Raw genomic sequence first — 15,423 nt, forward strand, 5'->3', positions numbered from 1 at the left:
GTAAAAATCTAAATGTGCTTGTACTTTAATAATATAGACTAGATTTTGATCCGCGCTTTCAAAGCGCGGGTTTATTTCTTTTTTCTTTAAATTGAAAAATATTTAGTAAATGTCATATTTTCATATATTTGTTTTTTTATAAAAGACTTAAACTTTTTATTTTTCTTTATCGTGTTTCACTTTAAATGAGTATATGCTGAGCACAATATCCGGATCCGAAGAATCAACCCGAAACCGACCCGAAAATCAGGGTCCCGAACCGATCAGACCCGGGGTAAATATCCGAATGAGTTCTAAATTGCTATATCCAGAGAACCGGTCCCGAACCTGACCCGAACCGAGAACTGAATGAGTACCCGAAGATATCCAAAGTGTGAATATATATCTAAAAATATATGTTATTAATTATATTTATGTTAATATTTTAAATTAATATTATAAGTTAACTATAGTAGTTATTTTCGGTACTTTTGGGTATTTTTGGATAAAATATGATAATTTGGATAAAAGTTTACCCAAAAAACTATATAGAATGAATATTTTGGTTACTTTCGGTTACTTTTGAGTAATTTGGATACAAAAATTTGAATCAAATCGGATACTTTGGTTACTTTGAGTACAAATAACCGAACCCGTTTTAGATACTTTGGTTATTTGGTTATTTTTCAGGTTCTTATGCATGAAACCGAATCCCCCCGGATCCAGAAATACCCAACTCGAACCCGACCCGAAATTTTATAATACCCGAATGGGATTTAATTTCAAAACTCTAAAAACCCGATACCCGAAAAACAGATCCATACCCGAATGAGTATCCGAACGTCCAGGTCTAATGAGTATTTATGTTTAGAAAATTGAAATTTATTTTTAATAAATTAAGTTGGTATAACTCTGATAAAATTAATTTCATTATGTGGCTAATTTTTTAAATAAAAAGTTATATACTTTTAATAAATATTTATACTTTTCAACGAAAAAATTCAAATTTTTTTATGAATGCTTAAATTATATTAAAAAGAAAAAACATAATAATTATGTGATTATTTTTTTTTCACAACACAAAATATTAAAAATGATTGAAAATAAATTATTTGAATTTGAAGAAAAAAAAACTGAATCTGATTTGTTAATCGGCCCAAATGGCCCAAAAGAGATGATGTGGGCAATGGGCTGGATTTAAAAAAAATGACCCAATATACATGTGTTATTAATATTACTTGATTGCCCTTAATGAAATATGCAATGTTAGTAAATGAAAGGGTATTTTTAGTAAAAAATTCAATAAGATCCTGCTTTAATAGTATAGATATGTAACTTACTACTTCAGACTAATTATTTATCATAATTAACCAAAAAGGGATATCTCAGCTCTAATCTTCTGAATTATATTTACATGTATGTATAAATAAGCTATCGTCACAAAAGGTTTACGTGCGTACATTAAATGTCGCTTTATTTACATATGAGCATATTATACTTGTCATAGCTTGTGTGTCGATTGTCCAGCTAAACTATCGACCGTTGGGTGGAAAATTCAAAATAAGCAGCAAAGGTATAAGATAAGAGCAATTCACATGGTGAGGACTGAGGACACTATATGATCTACCTTTGCTACCATTATAATAAAATCAAGATGTTGATAGGGTTGACCAAAAATCTATTAAATGATGTTCATAATATTAATTGATTGCCCAGTTTGTAGGGATTAAATGTTCTGTTGGTAAAGCTATGATAATACTCGATCGAGATATACATTAAATAAGTTACGTAGCTTAGTATACTTTGGGATTATCCTTACGTCTGACGAAAAAAATCCTTACATTTTGATATTTATTTTCCAGATTTGTAGCGTCAAAATTGAAGGTTAGAATAAAGACTGTGATTCAAGCGTGTATGGTATGCACATTATATGAAGATTTGACATATGGCAGAAAATCACCTAGCGCCAGATGTTAAAATCTGAAGTCTGAACAAACGTTAGACAATTTGAAGGGAGGTGTAGAATCTTTCGAGTAGGTTTTTAATTGCGGTTTCTCCCACATTAAAACCTCGGCTTTGTGAAACAGGCAGAACTTAAACACACATCGATTGGGCCTGTTTAGATGGAGCCCATTGATAAGGCCGAACTTAATAACAGTAGGTTGTTAAGGTAGTAAACCTGTTCTCGATTCCCTATGCATTTTTTTTTTGATTATTTTAATTTTTCGTTTGACTTAAAAAAAATAATAATAATAGTGAATGAATCTATTGCAGACCGTCACATGACATGAAACCCGCTAAACAGTTACGATCCGGATTCATGCGGAAGGAACGGGACGAGACAGAAGTCTTTGCTGTTGATTTTTATAATACTTTTTTTTCGATTTGCATGTGAACTCCGCATTGAAAAATCGAAAGTTGACGTAGCAAATTACGATAGAAAGTTAGAATATTTTTAATTATATAATAATATATATTAATAAAAATTTCTCAAAATGTAAAAAAAAACTCACGTCTAAAGTTTTTTTAAATACATCTAATGCAGACGATCTTAGGAAAATTCAGTTAGCATAATCAAATAGCCCTATTTTAGAACAGTTTTTTTAGTTGAGGTGGATAAAATCATACAATCTAACTTAAAATTACATATATTATTTCTTTTATTTATTATAGACTAAATTTTGGTTATTGGGAAATATTTGTTTTGTAATTTTTATATCAAACACAACTTTGAGAATAACATGAAATCAATAAGATTTTAAACTTTATACAAAAACTTAAGATTTATAAAAAAAATCAGACAACGCTTTTTAAAATTTTGATTTTTTTTGAAAAAAATCTTTTTTAAAATTTGATAAATCATTTTATTTCAAAGATAAATCTAACTCCATTAATGCACCCTAATAAAAAACAGTAAGGCATGGTTAAATTAACTATATTTTAAAGTAAGAAAAAATCGATTATAGGTATTATTCTCTTATTAACTGTGTAAGAACTACAATCATAAGATAATATTACAAATCATTCCACATGATTTACGAAGAACTTTAAGGTTTGCATGATTGAATAAACATACAATATGATGTTGTTGGCGGTATTTTCTGGCTACTTACAAATTCAGGTCTATAACTCTGAATTTCTTTTGTTGATCAATCGACCCTCTCCATGAATCTATAACATTCTGTTCATAACATAGATTGCAATTTCATCAACTACACAAAAATCGTATGATATGCATTTGTCTCAAGGAAAAAGATGATGAAATTATTGATTTTGGTATCCAAAACAATATATATCAATTTCTACATTTGAACAAATTGTAAGCAAAACTAAGTGAAAAAAACTCACTTTTCCTTGAAATCCTTTAAAACAAAAAAAAATACTCCATCGCATGATAAGCTTAAGAAAAATAATCAATTAGAAATAAAATAAAAATTTCACAAAAACAACTTGAAACTAATTTTTCTCCCAAATACTAGAGGTATTTAGATAATATTTTCAGCATTTTAATTCATAATATATGTAATTTTAAGTTAGATTGTATGATTGTATAATCAGTATCCAACACTATGTCTAGAGGGAAAGGAGATGAATTACCTTTTGATGTAACTGGACATTCTCTTCTAACAGTTGTTTTTCCTGAAACGAAGCCACATGATCTCACCATTAATATATAATGCTAATAGACAAAACTATATATACACATTATTAACATAGTAAATTGTATTGTACCTTTGCTTTTAGCTTCTCTAACTGCTCCTTGAACAACTGAGCCTACAAAAATTCCAACTATTTTCATTTCCATGATATAAACACTGATAATAAATTACACTCAAGTCTGCTGGGTCGATGTTAATAAATTTATTAACATATGTCGCCAAACCACTGAAAAAAAATCCGTGTTCAAGTTCGTATCTAAATGAAGACAATAACTTCCTAGACAGTTGAGATGGGAAAATATTAATCTCAAATTGTACGTGTATATATTTGCAAGATAACATCGTCATACATACTAAGATAGATGAAGTATATACCTTTCTTGCTCGAACCTCGCCCAAACTTCTTTGAAGTTGACAATCAATTTCTTGAAGTTCTTGTAGAGAACAAGAAGAAAGTTCTTGACCCAATAGCTTCCTATACACACGCAAAAGGGAGTTAACGACTTCATAATTTTGTTAAACACTCCTTAGTAGTTCTTGTATATGATATCACATATAGCTTTTCTTTGATTCATATTCCCCCACTGCAGATTGTAACTTGCGTGGTATGATGAGTATTTTTTCCAATAGAAATTTAGATTTCTAGTAAAATCCAGAGTAATCCCTTTGAAATATGTTACCATCAGTTATGTCTAAATACTGTATATTAATTCAACTCAACATATAATATATATATATATATATATATGTATATGGTTTTGTACCAATAATAGTAACTATTGCGGCATTTAGTAAAGAGCTCTTAATTTTTAAATTCGCCAACAAGACAACTTCGTTAACAAATATAATACATTAACAAGACAACTTCGTTAACAAATAAAATACATTAATGGCCGCTATTAAGGCTAGGTTTTCATGATTGTTTCTAAAGAATTTGTTGCATTTGCTTTTCCATGATTTTTATATATTGTATAAGGGATAAACATCAATTTTTTTACATAAAACATTTTGTAGTGTTTTCATAAAATACTTTTGTAAACTTACATGTAAATGCAAACGTTAACCACAAACGCAAGCTTTGATTTCTTTCTGTTTTATTTGATGTTTAAATTTAAAGTTAAATCTAAGAGATGGTGAAAAAAAGAAAGAAGAAGAAAGGCTAAGGCATCATACCGCTTGTGAAACTCAAGGAGTTCAATCTTTGCGATCATGTGGCTTGCTTCTTGCTTCAATTGCTATATTACGCACACAAAGCGAAATTATAGGACGAAAAAAGAAGTAAAAACATCTTTGAGTATGGAATACAAACTGTTGAACATCATCGTTTACAAATAGTATCAAGTGTTACACATTGTACCTAGTGCTAACATATCTTTCAAGATTTTGGTTTGGTAGGCAAGAAAAAGTCAGAAAAGAATCAACATCGTGAAATCATGGATTACTCTAGGACGTCAGCCAGAATATACCATCTACGTAAAGTGAAGTTAAAAATAATATCTAGATAAAATAAAAGAAGAAAATTTTGGTAACAAACCTGGATGTAAATTTCTGAGTCCTGGTAGCTGGTTTCATAATCGTTTTTGTACTTGCGGTAACGTTCGATAGTATTCTGCATGCTGATGATCAAAACATAGACATATCTTTTTAGAAATTAGAATTCATGTATCTTTATCTTTTTTTTGTAAACTAATGTATCTGTATCTTCATTGTTCTGTGTTTAATCTTTAACTAAATCTACTACATCTGATTTTAAGATAACACGTGCTCTAGCAACGAAACTTGAAAATCTAGCTTTTCTGCTAGTAAAGATCACCTAACGCCCTATCTCCTACAAGTTGTACTACAATGTCTTTTTGATGTTAGTAATAATACTCTACATACAGGTAACTTCTAAAACCATGCCAAATGAATGCATCATGACTATTCTTCTAATTTCTCCTTTATTAGGTAAACCCAGCTGTTTTTTGCAAAATTTTCCCAAAATAAAATCATTGAATTTAGAACCATATTATCCATTTGCTAACCTATAATTAGCAAAATATACTATCATAGACAAACGATCACATGCCTTATCTACTTGGATCTATCTTTGATTACAGTACAAGTTTTGATTATTTTCTTTTGGTCAAGCTTTGATTGGTTTCTTCTTGATTATAAAGTATTACTCCACACTACATGCTCTATGCACAGACTGCGAAATAGTATGCAAGAACACCTTAATCAAATGGAAAAGATCACACATAAACACATAATTAGTATGCCTACAGAAGTGGAGCCCAAATAAAGACATAACGAAAACCAAAAACGGTAGTACACAAACCTAACTAGGGGAAAGAAAAAGTAAACTTATTTGCATTATCAATGGACCAATGGGTAAAAAATTGTGCAAGTTTTTTTTATCAATATAAAAAATTGTGCAAGTTGGTACGGATCATACTAAATGATCATCAAAGTTATAGTCTGATTCCATGTAAACCTAGTTCCTATGTTGAAACTCTCAAGAAAATTTTGAAACCCTAGACACACTCATAGTTTATAAGAAAAGTGTAGATCAGGCAAAAGGAGTTTGTCTAGATCCCTCACCAACTGAATATTTGAATATAGAAAATATGAAGTTGTATTAATAGGGGGAGGTAATTAAGAAAGAAATCTTTAGGATTCAGACAAGGATCTAGTCTCATCAAGTAACAAAATCTAAGATAGTATCTTTAGTCAATTGCTATGATTCAGAAAAATTCAGACCAGACACATGCCTAATTGACAAAATAATTGTACAAAACAGTAAAATAGAAGTAAATTGAAGAATTGAGAAGAAAATTAAAGAAGCATACCCAGAGCTAGAGAATTCGTAGAGCCTTCCTCTCTGAGAGAAGACGATGAGAGAGACTTGAGCATCGCAGAGTACGGAGAGCTCATAAGCTTTCTTCAACAAACCATTTCTTCTTTTTGAGAAAGTCACTTGTCTACTTGTCGCGTTTTCTATTTTTTTCATCTCTATCTTTCCTCTCACCATTTTTCCTCTTTTAACTTTTTTTGTTCGGCCACAAGATCTGTAAAGATTGAAACCTAAACCAGCCAGTGACCGATTAACATAGTCATAGAAGAGAGATAGAGAGATCTCACCCAAGAGAAAGTTTAATTAATTGTCGGCAGAGAAGCTAAAGAAGAGCTGGGTAAGCTAGTAGTGAAGAAAAATTAACGTTAAATCAAACATTTCTTAGGAATGATCATTGTGAGAGATTTGTAGTTAGATTCAAAGGAGAATCAAAGCTGATGAAGAGAAGAAAGAGCTGAAATTCGACAAAAATGGAAAGAGAAAAAGGTAAGTGTGGACTTTTAGGAACCCTAGGATGGTCTGTGAGGGAAGGAAAGGGCATGTTTCTTGATATTTTATTTATTTTCTTTTGGTATGGGCCACAATAAAATGATGTTATTCTTTTTCTATATTTGTATTCTTGATAATAATAAAATTGTATAGAATATATCTATATTCTGTCCATATCTTCTCCTCACCACATAGCAGGATAAATGGATGCCACAAAAAGAAACGTGATAATTCTTGTTTTCTATTTCTTAAATACAACCAGCCAGATTTTCTTTTGAGTAATTCATATTATTGTCAGCAGAAAATTAATGTTCAAATAAATCTATGATATATTATATGTAACACCGTCTAATATCTTCATGCCTTTTAAGGAAATTACGAAATGTTAAGAAACTTTATATCATGTATTTCTCCCTCAAGCTACTCAGAAAAAAAACTATGATGATTAACAATAAATATGTCACTGTGTTTAAAAAAAAAGATTAACAATATGTTTGAGAAAAAAATTATGGTTGAAGTAAAGAGATAATAATAAAATCATAACAATTATAGTTGTGTACCAGCTGTTATAGTATTTCAACTACTGATAAATATACTTCAGAAAAAGACGATCCTAGCAGGTTCAATAGGTTACATTAGAATAATGTCCGTACGAAATATATAACTATTAAATATACATTATATTAAGCATTAGAAAAGATGGCCTGTGCCTTATAGTCACAGAAACGTATTATTTACCCTGTTTTGGCAAAAAATACGAGGAAAGAAAGAAGACGAATGTCTGAAAAGTTTCCACTAATTAATACAGAAAATTTTGGGAGAGGGTGAGGAACTGTGAGAAATATTATAAATAAATAAAGGTTTGTGTTTGAACACTTACTATATATGTCATGGTTACTAGAGAACAAAGCACTTAGAAATGAAGGACGAGTGAAAATATATGAAGCATATATACGATTCCTTTTTTTGATGTGCTAGCTTCTAAGGTTTCTTGCATATTTAATTTCTTGCATGAGCATTCTAGCCTAGACAAATAGCAATTCCATCTGTTAAAAACCTTAGTAAATTAGATTACTTCTACTAGGTTTGCTTGTTATAGGAAAATCCAAAACCAATGCCATTCTCTTCAAAGTATACAAGACTTGCTTGCAGCATCTTTGAACATAAGTTTTTTATTCCTATGGTTCAGTGCCGGTCCAACATTTTATACTACCCTAATCCAACTTTTAAATTATGCCTTTTAATATTTTATCTAAAATTATAAATATTAATATAAAATAACTAAATCTTTCATAAAACAATCAAATCACATCAAAATTTTATTAAAAACAATAAACAAACTAAAAATATAATTGCATTTTTCTTGCAAAATCATCTACTAATTTAATAAATCTTTAATCATATCAGTCTTAATTAATCCATCTAATCTCATGTGTAATATAGTAAACCACAAATAAATATATATATCAATTTTAATCTCAGCAAATGTTTAGCTATGATATTCGATATTAAAATAGTTAGCAATACACATTAAGCAATTTATGTGTTTGATAACAATCTTCTATTTTTCAACAAAAAAAATACTTTTTTAGGCTTTGTAATTTTTTGATATTGATTCTCATAAAATTTTAGTCTTGTAAACATATTATCATCAATTATTTCTTAATGCATATCATTTTGAAGTTTTCAAGTTTAAACATTATGATTTCAAATTATTATAACTAAAAATGTTAGTATTATATTAAGTAAAAAACTTTATAAATTTTCTTTATTTATAAACATTAATAAAAAATTAATTTGAAATATGCCCTTTTAAATTGGATGCCTCAATCGATGGTTTGGGTGGCTTCCCCTCTGAATCGGCCCTGCTATGGTTTTTAGTGTTGCAGGACCCCTACAATAATGGATAATTGGTACAAAATTCTTTTAGTTTACTCTAAAGACACTAGTTAAAGTGGTTGAGTTACCTCTTCTTTTTTGGGTTTAATGGGGTGCAGATTTTTAAGAATGTACCAAACATAAACATGTATAGTCTCAGATTCAATGTAAAATACAGGAAGTCACAAAAAGATAAATATGTATACAAAAGAAACAGCACATCGATGTAGAGAAGAACGCAATTGAAATCTTTATACAAACTTAATCCAAAGGCGTTAACTTATACATGATAAATTTTACAATACCTTGAGATATTCTCATTAAATATTGAAATGAAATTGATATCCTGACCATGGTGTGACTGTGTGAGCATTGTGACGAGTTTCTAATGAACTGATCATAAACAGAAGACGCCTAGGAACTACATAGCTGCGATTTGTCACTATCTCAATTGTTTTTTTTTGTTCAACCACTATCTCAATGGTTCTTGTTTTTAAAAATTAGTACATTTTAGCCTCTTTTAATTATTGATCTTAGGACAGTAAGAAAAGGAAGAACAGTATTGAAAGGATGGAGCACGCCAAAAAGAATCAGTATCAAAATGGCCATCTACATCATCGTACAGTGTCGGTGCGTCGCACGTGTCGTGTACTTGTTGGGTTAACCTGTTCGACAACTGTTCCTTACTGAATTACGCACGTGGAGAATTAAATAATATTTTTCGTCAATTTAGTTTCTGCTTTCTAGTTTGGGTATTTATGCTGTTAGTTTATAAAAAATCTGGAGTTTTTGCTACAGTCCTTTTCTAGAACAAAGGCTTTCTATTGAATTGCATGAGAGATATATAAACCCAGTCAAGCTTTAGTGGTTTGGGTCTTGCCCAAAGTATCTAAATACAGCCCATATTACATACCAAAGATCATTTTTGAACCAATTTTCAACCAAACAGAGAATTGGAGGAAGTGAACCCATCCCCCGATGGATATCTTGAGTAGAGAGGTGAGCTTTAGTGTTGAGTGAATCAATTATATGAACATTAATTGATATCCGACGCAAGAGGGGGGTTTTACTCTTGGAACTTGAGCATTGATGGAGTAGATAATGGACGCATGCTGTCTGAATATATTTATTACTGTTTATTAATCTGGGTCTTCCTCTTATGACTCAAGGGATGAGAAAGCAACATTATATGCCTCTGTTGGAGAAAATCAGAAACAAGATTGGTACTTGGACTTGTAGGTTTCTGTCTTTTGCAGGTCGTTTGCAGTTGATTAAGGCCGTCTTGATGAGTATTGTAAACTTTTGGGCATCAGTGTTCAGACTTCCAAGCCAATGTATGAAAGAAGTTGAAAGGCTGTGTGCTTCTTTTCTATGGTCGGGTCCAGCTCTTAAATCCTCTGGTGCTAAAGTAGCTTGGCATGATGTTTGCAAGCAATATAATGAAGGTGGTCTGGGTATTAGGGCTCTTAAAGAAGTGAACATGGTTTATGGTTTAAAAATTATATGGAGGTTGTTATCAGGAGAGTCTCTATGGGGGAGATGGATAAGAGTTTATCTATTGAAGAGAAAGAGTTTTTGGGAGATGAGTGAGAAAACTCAAGTGGGATCTTGGATGTGGAAGAAGCTTTTGAAACTTAGAGAGACAGCGAAGCTTTTTATTAAGCAGAGGATAGGAAATGGAAGACATGTCTCGTTTTGGTTTGATAATTGGTCGGATCTTGGCGTGTTGTTTGATCTTTTAGGAGACAGAGGTTTAATTGATCTGGGAGTTAAGAGAGAGGCCACCGTAGAGGATGCTTGTTTGAGTCATAGAAGGAGGAGAAGGCACCGTACTGATATCCTCAACTCTATTGAAGAAGAGATAAATAAAGTTAAGGAGAAGCTGAATGAGAATGTGGAGGATGTTTATCTTTGGAAGAGGAGATCAGGATTCAAAACAAGTTTTTTGACGCAGGAGACGTGGCTGTTGACTCGGAGGAATTTTGCAAGATGTGATTGGATCAAATGTGTATGGTTTCCAATGGCCACTCCGAAATTTGCATTCATGTCCTGGCTTGCTATGCTGAACAGGTTATCGACTATGGATAGAGTTTCTGTTTGGGATCCTAATGTGGATGCAACTTGTGTGCTCTGCAATGCTTCGCCTGAGTCTAGAAATCATATTTTCTTTGGATGTTCCTATTCTTCACAGCTCTGGGAATATCTTTCTTATGGTCTTCTTCGGAGTTCCTACTCTAACGACTGGTCGAGCATCGTTCCGTTGCTGTGTCAAGATGATAAGGGGAGGAAGTGGTCTTTCTGTATCAGATATGCATTTCAAGCATGTCTCTATGCTATTTGGAGGGAAAGAAACAAAATAAATCATGGAGAGAGAGCCACGCCTGTGACAATTCTTAAGAAGCTGGTGGAGAAGAGTATTAGGAACAAGCTGAGTTTGATTGAGAAGAATAGAAGTAAGGGTATGGAGGGTGTTCTTATTTTCTGGTTTGAATCAAGGTCTTAAGCTCTCCTTGCTATGAGTTTTCTTACTCTTTTTCCATCATTAGAGTTTTGTCCCATTTGGGTTTTCTCTAATGATGGTTTTAATGAGGAGAATCTCATGGCATCATTAGGGGGAGTTTGAGGGATTCTTGGTGGGATAGAACTCTTGAAGTGTTTTTCCTTGTAGTAGTGTTTGAGTTGGTTTCCTTTAGTTTTGTGTTTTTTTAGCTTGGTTGCTTGTTACTCAAGAAAAACAGTTTGCACTAGTTGTAATAAGGCTTTTTGATGAATAAAATTTAACATTCATTCAAAAAAAAAAAGAGAATAATGGTTTTAGATCGTTGATTAAAAGGAATATTTATGTGAAATATGCAATGTGCCACTAAAATAGGGAGAGTGACTCACATATATGTAGCTGGAGGCCAACCATCTGTAACAATCAATCAATATACATATTTACTATACTTTTAAAAACCTCACTAATCAAGATTAGGAGAAGTTCCATAGCCTTTCTCTTTCTGTATGCTTTTGTACTTACTCGTAGAAAACTTACTCGCTGCATCTATTAATCTGAGTTCTTGGACATGTAAAAAAAAAGTTTTGCAGATAGTATTTAAGCGGAAGCAGTGACAGGGCAACTCTCCTTTGGCAAGTGACAGAGCCAAGTAGCCATGAACACACACACGAAAAGAGCACATATCTCACTGTCTCGTGCCAATAGAAAGATGCCCTATTACTGCTCCTCTTATTGTTAACTTTCTCATCCTCCATTTTGACTTCTTTCTTCTTCTTTTTGTGCTATGAGAGATGGTTGCTTGGTTACATATGGACTCATGGGCTCCGAATATTATATATAAGTGATTAAGAGAATAGAAGAGATGCTTTGATGGGTTATTCCATGGATATCCATCCCCATTTTCCTTTTCTCGAAGTGTTGCCTTTTGATGATGATGCTTCTCATGTCTATCACTATGTTGCTTCGTGATGAAGCCATTCAAGGGGAGGTATATTTAAACCAACCAAGGTTCGAAGGTATTTTTTTTACTAATGAAGCATCATTCACACACACAAACATGTAACCTATTCATGGTTTCATGTGTAGCGAGTACTAGAATGAATTTTGTTTTCCTTGACAATCAATATATGAAGAATCATGTGATTGTGAAAGTGGAAATTTTGGAATAACAATTGATAATGACATATCCTTTTTCAAGGGCTTATTCCATGAATATCCATACGACTAATTAAAACGTATCGTTTCGATAAGAATATGATATCTTGATATATGCTTTTATGAAGAGCCAAATCTCATTCTTACAATTCTTTCTCTATACGGTGTTGTGGAGGTGATTTGCTTCTGTCTATCAGTGTTGTTGCTGCTCATGTTCCATTTAAGCTACGTCATGAGACATCCTATGCTCATGGTTTCGTTTTACAACCTATTTCATCATAACTTCTTCAAGAGATTTTGCCCTTGAGAGCTGATAACATCTTATAAGGAACGGATCGATATATCATTGTATCCAATATTTCTTTGTTCTAGAAATATCAAGAAACAAAAGAACTACACACATTTTCAAGCCCAAGTGACTTAAGAAAAACATCTCATGAACACAAAAACGCTTTCTGATTTTACCATTCAAAATTATTTTGGGTTTTGTTTTTATATTACAGTCAATTGAAAGAAAAAAGTCCATCCCAAGGTTTCTTAATGGGCTCGGCAGCCTCGGCTCCTACAAACCCATAAAACAATTCGATTCACTTAACCGAAATAAATCGATGACCAGAAGCTTACTCGGAACCGAATAAATCTAATTGCTTGGCCATGTTGAAGATAATAACCACCCGCCGATTAACCTAAACCAGTTGACAAAATAAAAACTGCGACTTTCTTTTTGTTGTATTTTACAATCCAAAGCCCGAAAATGATCTTTTTTTTTTTTGAAACACTTTTTTTTTTTTGAAACCCGACAATGATCACTAATATCATTTTCACCTAAATCATTTCTAAATGATCATGTAAGTCCTAATAACATGATGGTATACTCTATTTTTGCTCTGTTTCGTCCAGATCTCTGTATTTGCTTTAAAACTCCTTTAGTATATACATAAATACATACAGACAGAGGGAAGAGTATGCTTTAGACAAATCTACAAGAAAAGAAGAAACGTTTTTCAAATATTTTCAACTTTTCTAGAGAAGTAAAAAGGTGCGATCCTGAGAACAAGACCGGGAAAGACATCATCCGGGTCATGGATATGCGGGTTTCGCTCCACAATAAACGGGTCGCCGCATTTATCTCCGATGGTGTGAAGCGTTTCTCCCTCTCCGACGACGTAAATCTCTTCACAAGGTTTCTCTGAGAATTGAAACCCTCTGACCGAATCATTAGAAGCGTTGTTCTCTCGAACGGATAACAGAAGTATTAGAGACAACAACACAACAGCAGAACACCAAGCAGTGATGTCTGAAGAGGCTGTTCTTGAACCTCCCATGTCTTTTAATTTCTATAAAGCTGTTGGAATTGTCTATCAGTTTTGAGAATATATTATTGGGTATGTTTGACATGCGATCGAGTGGGTTTATTTATATTGGACATAGGTGAGGGTACTTTCGTCTTTACTGCTAAGGAGGTTCTGTGTTGTGTTGTATTGGTTGGGGTTAGAGAATTGGTCTCTAGTGACAAAAAAAAAAAAAAAAGAGAAAATTGGTCTCTTGTGGTGCAGGTCAACGGTCGTGACTCATAAAGGAGATTATACATGTATGCCACTTTTTAACTAATCTTTCCGTTTCATGAATATGGAAATTTTAGGTTTTTCCACACTTTAAAAATGAACTCATAATATCAAAAATAACATTTTTCTAATACCATAATTATTAAAAAATAATTTGCTTTTATAGTAATTATCTTAATTAATATAGATAAAATAAATGAAATAATCTTTAAATTGTATTACAAACACAGAACTTATATATTTTTGAAACGGAAAAAAAAAATTCCCAAAATTTTATATTTGTGAAACGTAATGAGTATGCCCTATGAGTCATATATCATTATCACTGATTCTAATGAGTTTATCTGTTTTGTTCTTTTAGAATAGTTTTGTTTTTATATCAGCCAACACTATTGGTGGAAGATATTGAATATATTCGTATATGTTATTGCTAGAAAATTAAATGTACGTTAACAGGTTATGATGTGTAGTGTGATTAGCGACTTGAAGGTCATGGAACGTAGCCTTCCAAAGTAGCCCGTCGTTGAATGTCACGTAAGTTTTAAGTATTTCACTTCCACAAAAGCCAACGCTCCAACTACTTTTTTGATTACTTAATTAGCTATACTCTCTTCATTTAAAACAAGTGGTTCACCAGTGTTACCAATTTTTTTGTTTTTGTCAACGTCTTTTCGACTCTATTATTCATATTTCGGATTTTAAGAAATCTAATCAGTTGTCGCTTTTCGATGTCAAAAAAAAAAATCAGTTGTCGCTTTATCGGTTGTTTGGTCCTATCATGTCGTGTAAATATATACTTGTCATAACATTTGAGGAAAGCATATGATTTAGGAATTTAAGTAACTAATCAATACTGTTCAACTATCTATTTTGCATATTAAATATACAGTTTATTAGGAATCGATGAAGACGGGAGAGCAAGCCCATACGTTGTGATAATTTGAAGAAAGAAACTTATATCAAAGAAAGATGTATTTCTCCTATAAATAGCATCTTATTGAATTTCCATATAGTGGTAAATACGTAGCAAACTCTCTTATTCCCACTCTTGATCCTTTAAGTAATAACGTAAGAAGTACGTTGTAAAAACCTTGAAAAATAAAAGTGAAAAGGAAACATCTAGCCAAATATACACATAGCAGATGGTGGATCTGATTCATCTCATCATCAAACCGATGATATGTACTTTAACCAAAAAGATAACGAACCATTTACGAAGGATGTAAACTACTAAATGTGACTATTGACACAAAATGCGATAATGATGATAATATTTTGAGTTTCGCATAAAAAGCCTCTTTTTATTTTTTAAGGTGGCTTGACACGGTGATAACTGATATCACATCATCCAATAACTATTTAAAA

The 15,423-nt window shown here is 32.0% G+C and overlaps 2 protein-coding genes across 2 annotated transcripts; both read right to left on the reverse strand.

Moving 5' to 3' along the window:
• Nucleotides 1–2,925: 2,925 nt before the first annotated feature.
• On the reverse strand, nucleotides 2,926–6,972 carry LOC108826194 (MADS-box protein AGL42). Its single transcript, XM_018599577.2, has 7 exons — nucleotides 6,470–6,972; nucleotides 5,173–5,254; nucleotides 4,812–4,873; nucleotides 4,014–4,113; nucleotides 3,712–3,753; nucleotides 3,577–3,618; nucleotides 2,926–3,160 (listed from the first exon to the last, which is right to left on the reverse strand). Exons 1-7 carry the CDS (start codon nucleotides 6,649–6,651, stop codon nucleotides 3,089–3,091), a joined length of 582 nt encoding a protein of 193 aa, XP_018455079.2. The 5' UTR covers nucleotides 6,652–6,972; the 3' UTR covers nucleotides 2,926–3,088.
• A 6,400-nt stretch (nucleotides 6,973–13,372) lies between these two features.
• LOC130499507 (uncharacterized) lies at nucleotides 13,373–13,876 on the reverse strand. Its single transcript, XM_056993637.1, has one exon. The coding sequence runs from the start codon at nucleotides 13,816–13,818 to the stop codon at nucleotides 13,498–13,500; it is 321 nt and encodes a 106-aa protein (XP_056849617.1). The 5' UTR covers nucleotides 13,819–13,876; the 3' UTR covers nucleotides 13,373–13,497.
• Between the last annotated feature and the right edge of the window lie 1,547 nt (nucleotides 13,877–15,423).

The sequence above is a fragment of the Raphanus sativus genome, chromosome 9 (genome assembly GCF_000801105.2).
Source record: "Raphanus sativus cultivar WK10039 chromosome 9, ASM80110v3, whole genome shotgun sequence".
In the NCBI taxonomy this organism is placed as follows: domain Eukaryota; kingdom Viridiplantae; phylum Streptophyta; class Magnoliopsida; order Brassicales; family Brassicaceae; genus Raphanus; species Raphanus sativus.

Bases quoted from the DNA above. Each gene is read 5' to 3' on its own strand.
- LOC108826194 (XM_018599577.2), bottom strand. From the start codon at position 6,651: ATGGTGAGAGGAAAGATAGAGATGAAAAAAATAGAAAACGCGACAAGT. The intron at 5,255-6,469 runs GTATGCTTCTTT...TTTGATCATCAG, and splicing joins TACGAATTCTCTAGCTCTGG to CATGCAGAATACTATCGAAC. The intron at 3,161-3,576 runs GTAATTCATCTC...TGTTATGAACAG, and splicing joins ATGTCCAGTTACATCAAAAG to AATGTTATAGATTCATGGAG.
- LOC130499507 (XM_056993637.1), bottom strand. From the start codon at position 13,818: ATGGGAGGTTCAAGAACAGCCTCTTCAGACATCACTGCTTGGTGTTCT.